Below are 22,274 nucleotides of genomic sequence, written 5' to 3'. Positions count from 1 at the left end.
AATCTATGTGCATTTAAAAATAAAGAAATAAAATTGTATTTTGGTGAAATACCCTTTACACACTAGGACTTTCACATTACAGAAGAGCACATAAAGCAACGACCTCCTTAAAAGCAAGTTTTGTCTTCTTTCATAAAAGCCCAAAAGACAATGAACAGAGCAGTAGGAATGGCAGGGAAAAACTGCCATGCAAGTGCAAAAGCAGCCTCTGGTAACCTTCTAAATGCATAACACTGACTATGTATTTTGATCATGAATCTAGAATAGTGACAGTTTATCTCTCTTTTATTTATTCAGTTATTGCAGCGTGTTTAAACAAGTAAGAAGGACACAACTAACAAAAATTAGAAGACATGAAGATGGTTCATAAAATTATGTTTTCATCCTGTCAAATTTCAAGGTACACTTTCTGACAAAAAACTTCTTTGAGAATTCAAGCATTTGAAGAAGAGGCCAAGTATATATAGTGTCATAAGAATTTTTCATGTCACTTCCTAAAGTGAGTATAACACGTTATGAACAAATAAAAAAAACAATTAAAATTGGCATGGGATGGGTAGTTTGGAAAAGACAATTTTTGGGTTTTACATGTTCAGTGAACAAAATAGATGCATGGCAAACTAGTGTTTTTAAACTGATAAATGTTATGGAAAAATAATGAGGCAACAGAAATAAACACAAATTTTTCATTGCTGAGTTTGTTGTAATTGACTGATTTAACTTAAGGGCAATTTTAAGACCACAGCAGAGCACTACTGTATTAGAGTCTATAAAGATTCCCCCACTTGCAGCCAATAGGGTTTTCCTTATTAATATCTGAAGAGTTGACACTGACCCTGAAGCTCTCACTGTTAGTAGGATGCTGTTAGTAGTAGCAGTTGCAAACACACGGGTTTGCGAGTAACAACTCACAATTTGTGCATAGTTGAGTCTTCGAAACTGAGCAAATTTGCTCTCAAACTCTTGCCAGCGCTTGCTGAGCTGTGTCAGGGTTGGCTCCACTGCTTTGGCAGCCCCATCCTTAGACAGGCGTTCAGCCTGCCTGTGCACCGCATGCAGATCTTCCTTCTTCTTCTCCAACTCTCCACCAATCTCCTGGTGAGCAAAACCAATACAGGGCCCAGGACAGTTAGCTAACTAGATCAATCAACTGAAAATTAGCAAAATACTTCTGTCAGAAAATCCATTTCCATTTTATTGTTACAAGTAAAATTTACAGCTATTTCATAACTTATTTTACATTTGAACAAAACAAAGATAACTGAAATCGAAGAACCTCCCTGGAGATGGGCTGTAGAGATCCTACTGCTGGTATTAATACTCTGAAACTGTGAGCAAAGGCCAACAGTTTCCATGCTCAGAATCTTGCTAGTACACTGAGATGGGCAATTGGAGAAATTATTTTCTCAATAAGGGTCAGCATATTCAGGACAAATAGTGTTTGAACAGCTTACAAATATATCACTAGAATCTTTACTATATTAGCAAAATCCTATTTTACTCTGTGGGAAACTCAACAGAGAATGAAGCAAAGAAAGACGATGTAAAATAAACCAGGAAAACCTTTGACAGTATGTAAATAAATCTATAGAGTTTGACAGTGACATATGAGTATGTTCTGATGAAAATGAATGTGCTAACATGAGATAGAGGCCATCCATATATCGGTAAGTCATTTGTTCATCTGGAACAAAGATACATAAAATCAATTACAATTGTTACTAGAAAACATTTGATGCTTCTTAATACATTGCACACTTCCCGTATTATTGACAAAACATTATATTTACTGTGTTTCAAATTATTTGTATAACATTGTGCATAACAAACAAGTACAAAATATAGCACAACAAAGAAATGTCAGTTTGGACACAGATAATTAGGGCGTGTTTTACTATAAATAGGAATAAGAACAGAACTGCTAATTTTCTATATCTATATTACTGTTTGTTGCATTTGCTGCCTGTTGAATGATAAACTATCAGTCAGAGAGATCTACCATTGCCAACTCAAACCAACATTACCTTTAGCTTCTGCTCATCTTTCTGGTCTGGGAGACCGGCTAACTTTTTCTCAATGTCATCCAGCCATGTCATTAGGTCATCAGCCTGCCTCTTGTACTGATACCATTGATGAGAAATCTCTAAAGCCTTTTTTCTTCTTTGAGATCTCAAGTCCTGTTCACAGTGCAGACATTATTAGAATATCAATTAAAGGATTATAAAATAGGAGTCGGCGTTTGTGCACACTGCAGGGGAACAAAGTGTACAAGGCCACTATATTTTTAATTAAATGTTGATATTTAAAGCAAGTATATGAGACATTGAACATATTTTCATTAGTCTAACATTATTTTTGTTTGTTTGTTTTAAAGGAGGTTACCTAATCCAGTTTCATTCACATGTAGAGTAAACCACTGAGACAGTCACCTATATTCAGAGAAATTAAGACTCTTACATAAATGTCAATATTTAATATAAAACACAACGGCTCAGAATACTTACTGGACAGATGGAAACACAGCCCACTTAGTATCTAGTCAAAAGTGGGGCTTCTGTATTTTGAGTCTCCTGTGAATTTCTGGCCTGCATAAAAACTGGCTGTTCAAATGAAAACCGTTGCAATGCAGAAATGTCTGCAAAGACAGGTTTTCTTTTTCTAAATTAAATACCATGTATATAAAAAATGTCTTGTACTTATAACTCCACTTTATAAAGTATTAAAACTTCTCTTTGGCAGGCAGGTAAAGAATGCTTGGGGTTTTTTCCCCTATAAATTTTATTAAATACACATTTGCTTCAGCTGCTTAACTTTGTTCCCAGAGAATTAAAGACAATATTGCAATTACTGTAAGTTCTTAATAAAATGTGAATTTAAAAATTACTGGCACATTTTGTATAAAAAATGCTCAGATGAATTTGCCTTAACAATTGTTGAATTTTATTTGGCAAGTGTGAATACCTAAACTGAGTCACCCAAAGGAAAATCTCTCACTGTCTTCCATAAAAACAGCCATCAAGGATCTGGTCAATAGCAAAGGGCTAGAAATACTGTTCTTGTTTCTCCAACACACAGTTTATGAATTGCTTCCATGAAGCTTTGAACAGTTAAAGATACACCTAATCCATTTCTAGGTTCTTTTAAATATGGACAAAACAAGAGTATGTTCCAGTTATCCTTCTCCTGAATTCACACAGATATGCAAAATTGGAAGAAATAGAATGAAATCCACAGGAAAGGAAAGAGGCTACTTAAAAGTAAGTAAAAATGAAATGTAAACATGCCATGTTCCCCAAAAATAAGGAAAACTTAATCAAAATTATCAAAGCAAAGAGAAATTCTGCTTGCTGATGAGAGAAAAATTCCTCTATATTATCCAGAGCTATAGCTCCAGGCAGGAGACCAAGGTGACTCTCCAACTGTAAGATTCTGTCTCTCCTCACTTTTATTTTTCCATGGAAGGACAGCACTTCCAATTGCCACTATTAGCTGGCCCAAATAGGTCTCACCGTGCATGTTTATAGGAACAATATGCTACAGTTACACCTCCAGGATTTTGATTTTCAGCCTCTTTGGTAATACCACTGCCCTGTTCCAGACAGGCTGGAGCCACTCTTCTAACTAAAGAATTAGTGTGTAAACATTTTACCAAAGGAGAAACCAACTTATCCATGGGCAAAAGTACGTTGTGCAGTTGAGACTATAACTTTGTGATAACTCATTCTAAGATCTTCACTGCTGTTGGAGAAATATAAAACACACATAATATATTAGAAAAGGAATCATCGTTGTCCAATTGGCAATCAGACTGTTGTAACACTGAGGACAAGACAATACTTCTTAATCTGTAGATTGTAACACATCTTTTGCAAGGAATTAAGAGAACTGAATAAGAAAATATATCTATAGCCAAAAAGTTTTAAATTACTCCTCTCTAAATAGTATTGAAGACTCATTTAAAAAACTCATTTAACTCCCTGAAATTAAGAAAAAAAATTGTTTTAGTATCATGTGCTTATAATTGTAGCTCCTGTACCTTGAGAGCATTATGTTTAGTCCTCAACAGCTGTTGTTTTGTCTTTATTTCCTCACGTTTTCTCTCATCTGTGACTCCCTTTTGAAGCTTGTCGCCCCTTTGCAGTAATTCTTTCACTGTGCTCTCATCCTCTTCACTCTGATTTAAAAAAAAAACAAAAACCAGCAAAATGTGTATTTTTAAACTAATTATTACTCAAGTACTAGGAGACACAGACATCAAATACCCTTCCTCTGCTAAAGGGATCATGTAACAGCTGCTTGCACTTCTGTATTGAAGACTGAGTAACTTACACTTGCTTCCTACAATATCTGTAGCCACTTGAGGGACAGAAGTAAGACAACACTGAGAACTGCAGACATATATTAGATTTTATGCAACATCCAGGATAACAGGATGAAAACATTAAAAGCCAAAGGGTAAAATACATTCTACTTTAAAACACAAAGAATAGATAAATCTAAAGTCTTCCAAATCACTGTCAGTAGGGATTGAAATTGCCAGTATGCTGGGAGACCAAGTAATTCCTGACCATTCATGTTTCCACCTTGCAAACCAGCTATTCTAGCAGGGAAAATTGTATCCCTAAGCACTTTTTATGCTGCAGCTGAATTGGTAACACAGCTTCTGGGAGTGTCTAGAACTACACTGAACACTTGATGTAAAGAAAGGCAACCAAACATGCTCAAGGAGCAGAAATGGTCCCATCAAACTTGATCCACTTAGAATTTAACACTGCAGTACATACTGCCTTACATTTTATTTTTCCAGCATCAAAGAAAAAAGTCCTGTAAAGAACCCTTCCAGCACTGATATAAAATAGACACCCTTGAGGGATTCCTTAAAAGCAAAATAATGCTGAATCTTTACATTGGTTGTACATGAATATATTTTTGATCTTGCTGAGGACTTATGAAGAGCGGATTCCAAAGACGAATCTCCATTATTGCCCAGCCAAGAAATGTCATCCCTCTGAAAATCACTCTGGAGAAAACATACCACAAAGGCAATAGTAGCAAAGAACAATAGTATTTTACTCCTTTTTTCTCTTTTTTTCCCCCCTAATACGCATAAATTGTTTTACTACTTTCAATAAGTAAACATGAGTAATAAAGCTTAGGACAGCACAAAAACTAATTACATTGAATTCTTTAAGAAGATTGGTTAAGAAAAATTGGCAAGTGGTACTTCTTTAATGAGCATTTATTTTTAGGGAATGTATTTTACTGTATTACCCACTTAGATACATCATTCTGACTTTCTTTGGTCTTCCTAATGCTACAGAGATTGCAATAGTCATTCCCTATTATGTAATACTGCTGGTGCAAGTATAGGACCTATAGATAATATTCCTGATCTCCTCAGTGTTCTCACAAAGGTCAAAAAATTGTAAAAATTAAGTTAGCTCTAAAAATTTTAGTTAATACTAATTTGGGAATTTTGATTTTATAATATATTGGCATAGTAAAATTTTGCCCAAGTTATATCTAAAGATCCTAACACAAATATGGGTTTCTAATTTCCACTCAGGTTTTTTCATCTCCCTGCCTACTTTGCTCAGACTTCCATTTCACCCAAATTACCATATCTTTATTGAAGTCCTCCTCTTTCAGATTCACTCCCTGCTGAATTTCAGCCTCCAGTGGTTCGAGCATTTTTTGTATATCGAAGTCAAATTGCTCCAATTCCTTCAAAGGAATGAAGGGCTAAAGTGGGAGAAATATAAAGATTATTTATTTAAAGCACACACTTACTCGTTTATTAGAAACAAAAATGAAAAGTGATATCTGTTCTTCCTCCTACTGCGAAAAAAAAATGGTAAATTTTCCACCACACTGAAAAATACCTACACCATGCAACTCAAAGTACCCAAAGAAACCAGTACAGATAGGTATTTATGGAGAATTTCCATGCAAGTAAACAAAATATTTTTATGGTGAGTGAAAATAAAAGAGGAGAAAAAAAGGAAAATCTCCCATTTCTGTGTAACAAAATCTGTGAATAAACAGGGTAATATAAGAATTTTTCTAAAAAAATAAAAAATGTTCACACTGCTTGGTTAAGTTTGGTTTGTCAGAAATTATTCATACAGCAACAGGTAATACATTAGAATCATAGAATCATAGAATTGATTGGGTTGGAAAAGACCTCCAAGATCATCGAGTCCAACCCTTGGTCCAACTCCAGTCCATTTACCAGATCATGGCACTCAGTGCCACGGCCAATCTGTGTTTAAAAATCTCCAGGGATGGTGAATCCACCCCCTCTCTGGGCAGCCCATTCCAGTGCCTGATTACTCTCTCTGTAAAAAATTTTTTTCTGCTCTCCAACTTCAATTTCCCCTGGCAGAGCTTGAGCCCATCGTGCCCCCTTGTCCTATTGCTGAGTGCCTGGGAGAAGAGACCAACCCCCACCTGGCTATAACTTCCCTTCAGGTAGTTCTAGACAGTGCTGAGGTCACCTCTGAGCCTCCTCTTCTCCAGGCTGAACACCCCCAGCTCCCTCAGCCTCTCCCCATAGCACTTGTGCTCCAGTCCCTTCTCCAGCCTTGTTGCTCTTCTCTGAACCCGCTCCAGCACCTCAATATCCTTTCTGATGAAAAAAACCCTACTACAACCAATTGAGGAAATTTTAGTTATAGCCTGTGTGGGGTGTTGGCCCTTAATGAGTTGAGGGAAATGTCTCAGCCCCCCGGAGGGATGCTGATAAGTGATGGGTGTTACCAAAGAATGGAATGTTATTAAATTAGCATGGCCTTGCTTTGCCCTACCCTGTGGCACCCTGCAGACTCAAGGAGCCCACCCCCCTCAGGCATCTGTATCACCCCCCAGCACATTCTGACTATAGTCACATGAAACCACCTGAAGAAAAAAAAAACTATAAAAAGAAACAGAGTAAAAGCAAAAACTGGGGGAAAACTTCCACCTCTGGGAGGGCAACCCATGAGCTACCCTGTCTCCCCCATTCCACTGACATTGCAGGGGTAAACAATCAAATTCCTACTCTATTTTACTATGCATTACTATTTATAATCTGTTATAGCTCACTGGGTGTTTACGTGTTAATGGGAAGCTGCTATATTTGTCCTGTTGCTTTTCTTTTGGGTTACTGAGTGTGTTTACATGTGGTGTTGAACTGTTGTGTTTCTGTTTGGTAATTCTGTTAGTAAGTTTGTTATGGGAGTGGGACACTGCTGGGGTGGCCTGTAAAATGTGTGTTGTGCTGGTGTCTTTTGGGGCACTTTGTACAATCCTGCAGCTCAATGTTACCACCGACTAAGCAACCCACATAGTCATTGTCACGTACCTGCATTAATAAATGTTATTTCAGGATCTATCATGAGCAAAGTTCTTTTCTTGCTATTAAGTGTTGCCTCATAGCAAAGGTCAGAAATCCTTCCAGTCTGTGCTAGCCATGTTGTTAGGCAGCGTTGGTTTCATAAGGCTCTAATTTTTCTGGAGGTGCTTATTTAGCTGCTGAGTTCTCCCTGGCTTTAAGTCAGGCTCTCATAGGGAGTCACAAATCTTTCCAGCCTGTGTTCTATCCTATTTTCAAAACACAGTGCTGGGCTTATAAAGTTTTGATTATCCCGAGGGCACTTATAGCCATTAACTTTATATCAATACAGCTAAGACTGGAAATCTTTGCATTTCTGTCTCTCCTCCCTTTCATGTGACAGCCTCGTTCTGTTTTGAGATTATTGCTCTCCCACAAAGAATAGCAAAAGTGCCACTTGAATTATACAAAACCAAGGACAGAAAATCTTTGTGTAAGATATTCATCTAATAATATTTTGTAATATATTGAAAAACTACTCAACAAAACTTCACTAAAAGAGCTTTTGTTTCAAAAAGCCTCAAGAAAAATTCGGGAGCAAAAACCTGTCAGCTAAAAACAATAGACTCGATTCCTCCAAAATAAATCACAGTAAAATTATGGTGGTTTTGCTTAGAATTCAGTTTGTAATCCTCAAAAAAACCAGACTTGCAACTTATTAACAACAATATATGTCCCTTTTTTCATCTGGTATGTGACTGTGAATAGTCTAATGTACAATAAACAATATATTTATTAAGTGCATTGCAAAGGATCAACAGAAAAAGCTTTTTCCTTTCAAAGCTTCAAATGCAAGAATAAAGGAAAAAATCCCAATTATTCTTCCATAAAATTTAGAATTAAGGGTAATTAATTCTTTATGATGTTATAGGAACTCTTGGACAAACACCTGTCTCCCTCCTAAATACATAAGCACATTATATTCTAATCAGTTCTCTTTCAATCTTCCCTACAGTATAATTTGTTATTATTATATGCAAAAACTTGCAATGAAGATGGCAACAATCAAAATTAAGCTATTAAACCAAAAGAGACTGGATGTCAACTGCAATCTGTTCTCAGCTGTCACACAATGACCTGGAAGGAACACCTTAATTGCATGTGGTTGTTCATTTTAATGAAAAAGATTTTGCACACTCAGAAACATTAATGGAAATATAGTAATGTTCAATATTCATAGAAAATAATACTGTGTAAAAAAATTTTATCAATAAGCTCAGTATTACACTCAGCAAGCACTTCAACTAAGGTAGAAATAATAGCAAACTACACACTAATTTCTTCTCAAATGCTCCATAGGATATTTTCTAAAGTACTTAAATCTCATTAAAAGAAAAACCAATTAATAAAACTGGAATGTAAAACTTATAATCTATGAAAATGGCTAAAAACAATAAGGAAAAGTGGAAGGAAAAATACAAAATTGAATTCCAATAATTAAATGAGGTTTCAAAGACCACTTGAAAATGTGAAGTCTCACTTCAGTACACTATGAACATTTTTGTTAATTCAGGACATGAGAATTATATACTACCATTTACCAACTTAGCAGATTCTTTCTTATTTTCTTCAATGTTGTGCTGATAATTGTCAGTGTCTGAAAAAATACAGCTAAGCTGAAAACAGATGAGAAATTTTTGAAAATATGGTGTGAGAGCTTTCAAACCCCTTAATTAATGTTTTTACCTTTCACTGAGGAAATAACTTTTAGCTAAGTATTTAAAAAGAAAAGCAACCCACTTAGGAAGAATAATCCCCTTTATAATAACAACATTTTGCTCATGAAGCTGAAATCAAGACTAAGGAAAGTGCAATTACCTACATTATACAGGTAGACAAAACATCTTTATCCAAATGCCAGTCAGTAGAACCATCAACAATTCAGACAAGTGCTTGCCCCTCTATCTGATGCAATATTTATCATTATAGGTATCCTTTGTGAATCACATTCCAGCTCTCCATTCCCCAGGGTCCTGGAAAAGGTCCCTCTAATTCTAATTCACCATTCCAATTGTGTGCTGTAGTAATCCCTCTCAAATAATTTCATAAGACCCTATCAAAAGCTGCATCAGCCCTGTATTCCTTCAACATTGTAGAAGTGCAGAGTAAAGCTGAGATAGAAATCCAGACTGCAGATAGCAGGTGTTCAGAGCAAAACCATCAGACAATAATACAGTTGTTTGGGCTTTTTGCCAAGATGTCCTCAGTCTACACTTTGTACTTATGTAAGAAGTAGGTGAGAAGCCCACTGCAATGGCTGAAATATTACTGAGGGCCATATTGGAAATAAAAAAAACCCCTCAACAACCTACATTTCTTCAGAGGACTTATTAATTATTTGTTTCAGAAGTAAAACCTAAATAAACCCAAATATCCACAAAGGTCTCCTGGTTAGGAAAGGTAATGAGCCCTGAACAGATCCCAGACAACTCAAGAAATCACATCTCTTTGCTTATGCTTTTTGCAGAGCTAATTTCCTGCTTTGCCAAGGGTCTCCTGTGCATTTATTTCCAGCGTAGTTACAGTAACCAGCAAGAATACTTTAGATCAGGATCCATGAATTCCCATTTTCCTAGATACTGCCTGATTGAATGTGCTGTATAGCTCTTTACAATAAAGGCAGCAAACACAAAGGAGAAAATAGGTGGCTTATGTCCTTCCTCATTCCAATTCAGAAGTCACATTCAGTTGGCTAAAAAGTACCTAATCTATACTGAATTGAGATTCAACAATCAAACCAGTTGTACAAATGAGTAGTTGATGTGCAATTGATATAATCTCTAGCTACCCTATTTCTATCTCAAAACTTAGTGAATCACAGACTCATAGGAAAAGACTGAGTGCATTTAATGAAAAATTAGCTCTCAAAACTCAAGCTATATTTAAAAAAAGGCTACCCATACTCTTAGAAGTCAAAGAGTCTTACTGATTCTCAGATGTTCAGTTTTTGTAAGTTAATGAAGTAATCATTGTTACATTCATAAAAAGTCAGTGAATACTTCTAATTGTGAAACAGCGAAAAATGGCCTTAATGCCAAAACCCCCAAACCTCCACAATTAAATATATATGTATATTGTTAGGGTCTAAACTGCTTTGCTTTAAAGTTTAGTTTTTGAGAAACTACAGCTCACTACGTAGTTGCAATCGTACGGCTTCTATAAATACCATTTTTTAATGCAACTCCTTATGGAAGCAAGTCCTCCTACCTTTCCACTCTTAATTCTTTGTGATATAGCTGCAAGGCGCTGGTTGAGCTCTGCCAGTTTAGGCTCTATTACTTTCCTGCAGTGATCCCCACGGTTTGTCATCAAGTGCATCGCCTGGTCACGCACAGAGTCCACCTTGGGATGAATGTCATTCAGCTCAGCCTTTAAGCGCTACAGTCCGTGAGCAAGAGACAGGGCTTGAAGTTAGTAATAAATGCAAAGAGAGAGAAAGAGAGAGAGAGAGAAAGTGTGCAAAGGAATAGGGAGCAAAACCACAAAGCAAATTCAGATAATTATGCATGTGTGTAAATTCAGCAGAAATACATTAGATAACATTCCCACTCATGTCCTTACAGTTTACAGGAGGAACGTATCTACATATCTGGTTTAATAACTCCTAGAGGAAATTCATGGTGATCGTTATTTCTAGGCAGGTTCTTATCTGCAATAATATTGCGGCATATTTCAGAATACACCAAGTTATCCTATATTCCTACAGCTAGAAGGAGCTGCTGATTCATGTATTATGGAACTGGATGTATAGTTGTTGCTTTCATTACTGTTCATGGCAGCTAAAATCACCAGAGGAAAAACTGTTAATTTTTTCTATAAATCTATTAAAAATAAAAGGGGGCAAAACCTTTATCCTCTGCAACAGCAGTCTTAACAGTAGATCCCAGTATGGGCAGAGGCCAAAAAAGAGAGCAAGGCATTTAGGAATCATAAACTCAGTGGCCATTGAGAATTACATTTCACTGTCTGCATGAAACGCTTTTGTGCAATACAGACACACACACCAATATTGGTGTCAAAGATAATTTTACTTTGCATCTGATGATGGCAAAATTATTCTTTCAGCTACAAAAGCCAGTTCCATAATCCTGCTGAGATCAATGAGGCATTGATTTATGCTCTGCCTTGGAATTTGTAAAGTTTTTCTTCAGTTAATGGCATCATTATGTCAGTGTCAGCAATACAAGTCTGATTTTGATTTGTAAACTGTTCCTCAGTAGTATGTCCTGACCATGGAGTTCAATTCAAAGTAAATTGTCACACTGATTTCAGAAGGAATAAAGATCCATATAGATAATAATTTAAAGTTTTTTATAAAGAAGATATTTTAAATTACATACTTTAAAATTGACATCCATGTGGCAAGCTAATTTTTCATCAGTTGGTCAAGTGATGCAGTCGGCCAATTAAAACTTTCTGAGCAATACACTAACCATGATTATACAGCTAGTTCACCATATAATATCCTTGTGTGCTCTGGCATCAAGGAAAACAGTGCTTACAGAATAAAAACAATCATATAACAGACATACCATGGGTATTGGAAAAGTATCACAGAAAAACAGAACACAATTAAAAATGAAGGATACAGAAAGGAAGAAAAAAGGAGTTTTTTCAACCAGAACAAAACTCTGTGTTTAAGGAGTATTTTTCCAGCAGACGCATGTTTAATAAGCTGCTGTTCTACTCACCAGGGAGTCCCCAAGACTTAAAATAACAATCTGGTTTTATTTCTGCAGGGATTTAACTTTGGTAATACAGAGAAAATTTATTAAGTAATCTACAAGCTGCCAGAGGGTAGCTTCATCACAGAAAAAAAAGATTTTTAATCCATTTGTGATACCTTTCAAAATATGCTAGTTTTGACACAGTCCTTTTTAGAATGAAATTAATGCTTTCCAGAAAATCACATTTTTTTTACCTTAAGAATTTCCTCTTTTTGCTGGGGTTTTTGTTTATCAGATTCATCCAACAGTATTTCAGCACGATACATCCAAGTTGTGACATTAGCTACATTCTGATCAAAAGCCTCCATGTGCTTTTGATATTCCTGTATGTGGAAAAGGTAAATACTGCATACAAAAAATGTAATCAGAACTGAAGTAGTAGCTGTAATTATACCAACTGTGGCAAACAAGCACACATTATGACATCATGAAAACTTGTTTATTTTACACACTAACTGCTTGTTCTGTGATGGATAGAATCTGTTGTTTGTTTGCTTCACTTCATAAGTGAAGTCTCTTTAAAAAGGCATTCTATGAGAGAGAGAGAAGATTCCAAAGTGACAGGCAGGAGGATGGTAAAATCACAGCAAGATGTGGGTGTCTGCAGTTCAGCAAGGCTGCTGGGAGGAACAGGAAGCTGATAGCTAGACCTGCTGGAGGTGGAGAGAAGAGTTTCCCAAGAAAGAGGGACAGAACTCGTTTTGAAAAGACGGTACATCGACTGAAACTCAGATGGCAACAAGGATGCACTTGCAAAGTCACAATCAAGAATGAGAGCTTCGTATCTAAACCCCTTATTTACATTTCATCTAATTTCTCTGCATTGAGGCTGTTTTTTTAAAAAGCCATTCTAGTTGATATCCTGAAATATATTCCATTCTCTACTTAATTTAAAACCTCTGTCTTTCTTGGTGAGCACACCAGAATGTGGCCTAAGCATGTCCCACACAATATGTAGGTATAACCACACACCTGAGATCAAAGGTGTTCACAATAGTTCTTGCGGCCCCCAAATGTATATACCTTTATTTTACACTGTTCTAAAACTGGGAAAATAAAACAACTACCTCTGTTAGAACATTCTGTTATGAGTTCTAGTAAATATTAACCATAGAATGCAATGCAGAGGAAGAGAGAAAGTACAAGAATACATAACTGTATCAATCTATAAACTCCATTACATCCTTCTTATAATCAGTTCCACCTGGAATCTGTGCACCTGCATCATCCTGAATTAAATGCTCAAGTTTTCCAGACACTTTCACTTGTACACTGTGTACTGCTGAGGAAGTCCTGTACTGATGCTGCATATCCACTGCAGAAGTGTTTGTAATGTAGCCATACAGGCTCTATTGGAGCTCTAACACATCAGGCTCTGAAAAGTCATGATAAAGGCTAATGCACCCTTGAGAATCACTTCAGTTTCTCTATGTTGAGACTTTATTCCCATGCTCTCAGGAACAGAAACAGCATGCAAGATTTCCCAAGGCATTCTGGCAGCCCAATTGCTAAGACCCTTCTCTGTTCATGGGTTTGAGCTGCCAGCTCTTTATGACAAAATGAATTTTAAGGTACAAAAGTTATGTTACTATCAGTAGTTTGAAGCAGCTGGGGCTGAGGTTCCTGAATCTGTACTAAATGTGTTAGGGATTCTACTTTGTACTAGGCTTAATCCAGCTCCATTTAAGAAATTATCTCCATCTAAGCATGCCTTATAAAACTATTTAAAGGAGGATCTTACTGTTCTGAAAGATGAAATCATAGTCCTTTAGCACATCAGTGGAGTGGAGCTTCTGATTTAGTTGCCACTGAAATGAATCGAATTCACACCCAGCAGACCTACCCCTGACCAAACCAATTGCCAGTGGGGACTTACTGCCCAACTGTACTATTCCAAACAGAAGTGCTAATGCAGCCCAAAGCAGCTGAAGTTGTTAATTTGACTTACTCAAATTATTTGTCCTTGGGGGAGAAACTGCATTTCATTTATTAGGAAAAAAAACAATTCAAAACAGTCTAAGAACTAGAGACAGACAGGAATGGGAACAACTAACAAGTGCTTCCACTCTGCAAGCAGATTCTTTAAACATACACAATGTACTAAACAACAACCAGTCTGATGGTCTGTGTACCTGTACATTCAATAAGTACAGTCCAAGGCACCAGAAAAGCACTCCTGTAAGACTGGGCATGTACAGTGGAAACCAACATTTCCTCTGTGTGAACAAACATATTTTTCTTACCAGTAACAGATTGAACCATTCCTCGGCACGGGAAGTTACTGCTATCCAGTTACTGTTCAGCAGGCTGAGTTTATCATCCACTAGACCTTCCTTTCCTTTCAGCACTGTCTTCAAATTCTCTCCTAAATCACTGATGCTCTTAAGATGGAGCTGGCGTTTCTCAATCTCCTTCCGTGTTGCCTATATGATCAGAATAAAAAATTTCACTCTCCACACCGTGAACATGAAATATAAAAACAGGCAGCAAGTTTATACCAGAACACACAGTCTTGCTTCCTATTGGAAGGGAAAGCATTTTGTGAAGAGCAGTAAGTACAAAGCAAATTGTTTCTCTTGAGCCCTGATAAAACTGCAAATGTTCTTCACGTTCTCATGATCTTTTCTGGTGACAGCTTAATTTTAAAAGTGTGATTATCTCTCATTTCAGTGTTTAAAATATAGTTTCAATACCAAATTATTAAAAATTAATCCACAATTTATAATATTTATATAGAAATGCTTAAAGTTACTTTTCATATAGTAAAGTTGCATAGTTGGATAGTCATCAAATAGCAAATAAAGCTTACATTATAAATGGGACAATATTACAGCTTCATGATGACACCTTAAGACTTAGAAAACTCAACAGAAAATAGCCTAATGAAATATTTTATTAATTTAATATTTTTCAATGCAATCTTTTCAGCAGAAACCATGTTCTTTTCCCCTGTTAAATTCCTTTCCAAATTGTAGAAAAGGATGTTTTCCTTACTTTCATTTGGCACTTCACTCTGTAAACTGAAACACTAAAATAAACTTTTGTCTACAGCATTTCCAAGCTTAAATGACTAAAATACATATGCAGTGCTATAAAATAAGATTTCCAGCATGTCTTCCCACTATTATCTTACTTTATAGATCTAACAGATATATAAGGTTACATAATTTATTCATGATTCATGTCTTAATATTTGCTGCCACATGCAAGAAGTTTAAAAAAAACATATTAAGACAATATGTAAAAAAGGAAGAGTTGAATATTAAATACTGAAAAGACACAGTGCAAAGTACAGCAGTCTTGCTAAATACTCAAGGAGAGGCACAAATTCCCTACACCTAATTTGATATATAACCAGTTTTATGAGAGAAATTTATCTGAGATCCTTGGCACCTGATAGCAATGATCCAGCCATATAAGACCTCTGCTCATAAAATAAAACCCCAGCCAGAAATGAAGTGTTCTGAACTGAACACAAAGAGAAGTCATGAGAAAAGTAAGAGGCATTAGTCTCCAGAGATGCTCAGAAACTTCAAAAGTTTTTCATAGAAACTTGAATATAGTAAAAGAAAAAACACTTCCAAACAAACAGCAATCACAATTCATCCTTATCAGGATCAATGCTGTTATTGCAGTAGGACTCCCCCTTTGTCACCTCCACAACATTACATTTATCATAGCCATGCATCAGTATAATTTTGTTGATAATGTATTGTTAGTGAAAGTAGATTATTTTATGATAAACACAGTACAGAAATCATTATTTTTGGAAGACTACAGTCTTAACAGTACCTCCAACTTACTTGGTGTATGTCATGCTTAAAGTAGCAGCTCACTTCCTATACTTAAAGAATCCATGATCTAATGTTATTTCACAGAAAAAGTGAATTCCACAGACTTGGATGTTATCTAAGTATGAGAAAATTTCCACATTCTATCAATTTTCTCAAATAGAGAGGATATGTAATTGAGCCATGATATGATCTGCAAATTATTAACTATATACTACATGATTATAGAATTTGAGAAGGAGAGTTTCAAATTTCAGCAGGTTTTTGTCAGGTTAAAGAAAAACGTGTCCTCTTTTAGTACTATTTCATCTGTTACACAGCAGGTGCAGAGTGTCATCATAAAAAAAAGACTAACAAGGAATATAATTTACCTCTAACTCGGGATGGAGAACTTTGATCGGCTTTATTACTCTTTCTCAACAATTTACTTCCATTTAGAAAAGAATCCCTGAAGGATATTTACTCTGGGCTACAGTTTCCTTTGTATTATACATATATGAAAATGCAGAGCAATCTTGGGCTATATAAATAGGTATTAATCCCAATCAGTGAACAGGTGGTTTGAATAATTAAATGTCTATTCAATAAAAGGCGGCAGTTAAAGCCTCCCTGCCATCCGATCCCGTCAGGTCTCGGAAGCTCAGCAGGGTCAGCCCCGGATTAGTACTTGGATGGGAGACCTCCTGGGAAATGCTGGGGGCTGTAGGTTCTAGTCCTGAGGACTTCACTGGCACTGTCCAAGCTCGCTCAGCCGTGGCAGATGAACCTCAAGTGTTGCAGGTTTGGCCTGGCTGTTGCCAACCCTGGACTGGCCCCCCTTCCCCCTCCTAGAACCTTCCCAGCAAAGGAAAGGAAAAAAACTGAAAAGAAACGCACTCTAAAGAAACTGAACTGAATAAAAAGAATAAATTATATTTCCTAACATTTACAAACCACACTGTATACACAATACAAAGGATCCCACCCCCCAGGGGAGAGGGGAAGAGAGAAATGGGGATTGATTAGCCGGAAAATAGGGAAGACACCAACCCAACCCAAAGAAACCGAATGAATCAAAACAAACACAATTAAAAACCTCAAGGAAAGGGAACGAGAATGAAACAATCTCACCCAGGACAGGAGAAACACCAACAACCGGAGGGACCAGACTTCCAATAACTTCCCACCAGCTCCTCAGCCCAGGAAGGGAAACCACAACAAAACCACTCCCCCACTGCTACGTGGAAGACACGTGTGGAATACTTGTAACTTCCTTACATACAATGGTTACTGAGGGAGCCATGGGGCAAACCAGTACACTCGGGACTGAAATGGTGGGGCCAGTTCTGCGCACGCTGAGCCTCACCTAAAATCCACTGCGCAGGCTGGAAGGGCACACCCACGTGGGGACAGCCCTGCCCAAATCTGCGTTGGCGAAGCCGAGCCACACACACAATAAAAGGCAACGCAAAAAACAGACGTAGAATTCCCTACGTGTAAAAAACCAGTGTAAAAGTGCTTTCACTGTTCCCAGGAGTTATTCCTTTCACAGTAAACTATGTAAACCAAGGACTAGGTGCACCTCTGGGTAACATGAATTTTAATACTCCTGTATAATTGCAAGTAAGGGACATGATCTAAGTAAATCACACTTCCCCTCAGTGTCTTAATAAATCATTGTGGCCTTCAACACAACAACAAAGTGAAAAAGCCATCCTCCTCCATTCTTCAAGTCTCAGTTATTAAAAGTTCTTATGTGTAAAATACTAAAGCCACTGAATACAGTTAAGAATTAGCAGGATCTGTAAAGGCAGTGCAATTCCACATTGCATTATCATCTAGGCCTCCCTCTAGAGGATATATTGTGCACTAGGTTAACTAACAACTTTCTTTGCCAACTTCAGTAACACATTTGTGTTTTGTTTTGTTTTTAATTTGACATCTCTACATTATATTCGTCAGAATACTCTTTTTCTTTCCAGTGTGACTGGCCAGTGACAGTATACACATACTTCACTCACTGCAATATAACAGATAGCACTGCTCAATTTTGTGTAAGAAAAAAACCCCAAAGTACTACTATTAATTCAACATTATATAAAACAACTAAAAAATGTGTCACGATGCCAAGATTATTTCAGTAAAACACGGGGAGTGGCTTTTAAGATATCTTAGTTTTTGAAGAGCAAGTTTCATAAAACCTTGCTGGATTCAAACTCCCTTCTGGCTGCTGAAACATCAAATTGCATTCCAGACCTGCAGTTTATTTGCAAATTGTAAGATAGATGTTGACTTTCAGTTTTAACTAGAGAACCAATAGAATCATCTCTGTAAGTTAAGAATGACACCTTAAAACCCCCAAACCACCAAATCCCAAACACCACTACAAATGGGAACAACAAGGAACATTAACAAATCATAAAATCATAAAAATTAATTATGTTGTGAATCAGAAGCTACATAGGAATGTTTGTTTTTCCTGAGGATGTGGTGCAGAGGGCTTCTGAGCTGTAAATTATAATGACAAATCTACCATTTATCAAGTTGAACTGCTGATGTTTTTTCAAACTAACCAGAATTGTAGCTAAATGCAGAAAAAAATATTTTAATCGTGTTTCTGGTCATTAGTGTTTGTAGATTAACAACAATGAATGAGCAAGGGAAAGTTCTGTGTGCCTCTACATTACCCATGTGCAGTGGAATAGTTGTAAGTACACTTTACAATTTGAATCTTTCTGAAAGAAATTAGGTGGCTCAGCTCTCACAGGTGGATTACAGAATTAATCAGAAGGTGACAATATGGTCTTCTCCGTGGTTGATAATACATATTTATTTGTTTATTCACAGCACATCTTTCATTTTTATTGCAGTTTGGTCACTGACTATGAATCAGTTGACACGATTTTCAGTTTGTCTTCTTTTACGTAATTTACTGACAGGGAATATGTTGCTTAATGTAATTCTAAGTACTTCAAGTCAACTTTGTACTCACTGGCATTACACAGTGCATTAAAAAAATCACATTAAAGCGTTGACAGACTCATACTGCTGATAGTAGGGAGTGATACAGAATTTTCCTGGTAATACCATCTGCCATTTCCTTTTTAAGAACATGGTTTCCTGGCAATCTAATTCTTATCAGTCCAGTTCCTGATTAAAAGACAAATAAACCCTGCAGTAGTTAATGTCTTCAGTGATAAATATGTTCACTAAATCAGACTTCTAATTATAAGTGGATTTCTAATATACAATGTTTAATGACTATCTTTCCACCCACATGCCATTTTTCTTATCTATTATAACAGAATTGAATTCAAATGGAAAGATTTAGCTTGTCTCTACTGAGCAGAAAGGCAGGATTTACAGTCTTCAGTATATTGCCCATCTCATCTCACATAACTCAGCCAAGTTTTTTGTTCCATCCTTAGAAAAATTCTAGACAAGAACAAATACGTAACACACTTCCCTTAATGTCCAGATTAATGTTTCATTTGAGGATGGACATTCCTTTTTCTTGCTAGGTGTTACACCCTGAGGACAATGTTCACATGTATGATTTTTTTGTCTTTCATTCTAAACTCTGTAATTATTTTTGGAACCCTCTGAGTTCTTTTCACCTTTAAGAAGTCTGTGGTGCTAAAAAGGAATTGAAAATAACTGCAATAATACATATGCTGCGTCTTCATGCTGTAAAGAAAGAAGATCATGCTCTCTCTGCTTAGGTATATTGACAGCAGCACACATCCAACTCTCAGTTCATTCACACTATTGAATTCTTCTCTCTCTTCCTCCATTTTCCAACTTAGTTTTTTTGCAGACGTTTCTCGCAATGGGAGTGTGTTGGGCTTAATTCACCTCCCAGTGCATTCCATTTGATTGGTGTTGGTTACTCTCTTTGGCAGCCTACTCACCTGGGAAGTCCAAAGCCCAGGGCTGTGACATCAATCAGATACTGTGAGGCTCTGGTTGTGGGGACTAAATTATTGATGTACAATTTTGTGGGATGTCTCATGAAATCCACATAGGAGTATCAGCATCGTACTTATTTATGAAGTCCTCACAAGAATTTTAAAGTGACCAAGATAAAATGCAGCACTTTCTGCCTCCTAGAGGGAGCAGATTCTTCTGGAAAAAGTATAATTTCTGCAAATATTTGCCCTTGTAAGGCTAGGATTTGCCACCTATACTATTTGTTGGATTGCTCAAAATTAAAATCTGCTTATATATATGTAAATATTGGCTTATACTTCCAAAAAGCAAGAGTCTTCACAATGGAATTTTAACAGGCACTCAGTACATACATACTTCAGCAAGAGGCAGCTGCTCTCACCCAAATTCATTTGTTTATTTTCAGTTTAGTAATAAACTGACTGAAGGGGAAGAGCTGAGGTACCATGTGAAGTTGGACAGCAATGAAGGCTTTGGGCAGGATTTGAAGGCAAAATATGTTTTTCACCTCTTTTTCCTGCAAAACTTTATGCATCAATTCCTTGTAAGAATTCACAGAACTCAATAGCATTCTTTAAGATTATTAGGAGGAGTGGTTCCCAATTGATGTATTTTTGATGTTAATATTTCTTATTTTAATTAGCTGTTGTTACCCTTTTTGATTGTCTTTAGATAAAAATACATTGTACTTGTAGTAAGCTTAAGACATAACAAAGGCTTCCCACTGTGCAACTGCACTGATCACCAGGCTTTAGGTTCTAATTCAGAAGCCTTAAGCTTCATACCTGACAATTAAATTATATTAAGGACAAATATTTCTCTTTAAAATTATGTGAAGATATATACACCTGGATGAACTTTCCTGAACACACATACAGGAACATGCAGTCTGCATCCCTGTTTCAGCAGAACTGCACACTGTAGTTAAACACAACCAAAGAGTATTTGTATTTTACTGACTGGGCAAATGGCCTGAATACCCACCAGTTTAGTTTAGGGACATTAAACCAATATTATTCCCTAACCCATCTCTTGAAACTCTGACACTTGTGCCTTGTTATGGCTGTTAAGAGTGGCTGGAAAGCTGAACAGCAGAAGAGGACCTGGAGGCCCTGTTTGTCAACTGGCTGAACATGACCCAGCGTGTGCCCAGGTAGTCAAGAAGGCCAATGGTATCAAGAATAATGAGGCCAGCAGGACTAGAAAAAAGTGATTGTCCCCCTGTAATCAGCACTGGTGAGGTTGCTGCTCAAATCCTGGGCTCAGTTTTGGGTCCCTCACTACAAGAAAGACATTGAGGTGCTGGAGAGAGTCCAGAGAAGGGCAATGGTGAAGGGTCTGGAGAGTAAATCATGTAAGGAGCAACTGATGGAGCTGAGGTTGTTTAGCTGCCTAGAAAAGGAGGCTCAGAGGAGACCTTATCATTCCTACATCTACCTGAAAGGGGCTGTAGAGAAGTGGGAATCAGACTCTTCTCCCAGGCAATGAGTGACAGTACAAGATGACATGGCCTCAAACTGTGCCAGAGGAGGTTCAGGCTGGACATCAGGTAGAATTTCTAGATTGAAAGGGTGGAATGCTCAGGGAAGTGATGGAGACACCACCATCCTTGGAAGTGCTCAAGAAACGATTGGATGTAGCACTTAGCACTATGATTTAGCTGTCAGGATGGTGTTCAGCCACATGCTGGACTCATGGTCTCAGAGGTCTTTTCCAGCCTTAATGATTCCATGATTCTAAGATCACAACATCAATTGAAAGCAATGAGAAGAACCACAAAACTTTACTACAGGAAAAACTGCAAGTGAAAACAAGAAAATATGAGACAATAGGAGGATTTCTACAGATATAGGTTTTGATTTGAAAGAGAAAGTAGTAGTAGTCAAAGCAGTAACTTAATAAGAGCAGAAGTCTGATATTTTGGAAAACACTCTTAAAATACTGTCATTGTTAGAGACTGATGTTCAAATTCAAATTGATGACCAGTTCCTAACCTCACAAAAGACTTCTTGACTGCCTTTTAAAATTGTTGTTATTGTTATTATCTTATTATTGCTATTAGTTTGCAAATCATCAGTGCTTTTTAAGGCTTAAGACACATTACAAAGCTCAGAAGTTTGAAAGAGGCAGTTAGAGACTGAAAAAAAAGATAACAAAAAATCTCTCAAAGAAACCACAAACCACAAGTGCCTTTAATCTGCACTGTCTTTAAAAAAAATTAGTAAGGTTCCCTGTGCATTATTCACAACTGTTTCTATAATGCATGGTGAAACTAGTAAAATGTTTAAAGGATTCTTCTTATTAAACAGAGTAAAAGTGGTGAGTTTTTTAGGCAGAAAAAGCCCATACTGCTTAAGGGGACTTTTGCTGTTCTTTTTAAAATTATATGAGAACATTTGTCTAAAATGCTGCTGGCTGCACACAATTATTTGAAATTTTGAAGCATGGGATAATGTT

General features: G+C 36.8%; 1 protein-coding gene across 11 annotated transcripts in view; it reads right to left on the bottom strand.

Annotated features, from left to right (window-relative positions):
* DMD (dystrophin) overlaps positions 1-22,274 on the bottom strand; it is a 1,187,916-nt gene that overhangs the window by 682,683 nt on the left and 482,959 nt on the right. For 8 of the 11 annotated variants that reach the window (XM_071568723.1, XM_071569521.1, XM_071566241.1 and 5 more), the window contains 7 exons: positions 14,343-14,522; positions 12,294-12,422; positions 10,580-10,750; positions 5,620-5,742; positions 4,037-4,174; positions 2,025-2,177; positions 913-1,095 (listed from right to left, as the gene is read on the bottom strand). In XM_071568723.1, coding sequence (XP_071424824.1) covers positions 913-1,095; positions 2,025-2,177; positions 4,037-4,174; positions 5,620-5,742; positions 10,580-10,750; positions 12,294-12,422; positions 14,343-14,522 — 1,077 coding nt within the window. The remainder of the gene's footprint in view (positions 1-912; positions 1,096-2,024; positions 2,178-4,036; positions 4,175-5,619; positions 5,743-10,579; positions 10,751-12,293; positions 12,423-14,342; positions 14,523-22,274) is intronic. The other 3 variants (XM_071572041.1, XM_071571208.1, XM_071572883.1) reach the window with 3 other exon arrangements.

Source organism: Pithys albifrons, chromosome 1 (assembly GCF_047495875.1).
Source record: "Pithys albifrons albifrons isolate INPA30051 chromosome 1, PitAlb_v1, whole genome shotgun sequence".
Taxonomy (NCBI): domain Eukaryota; kingdom Metazoa; phylum Chordata; class Aves; order Passeriformes; family Thamnophilidae; genus Pithys; species Pithys albifrons.
Note: the sequence above shows the minus strand (reverse complement) of the source record. Positions and strands in the feature narration are given on the sequence as shown.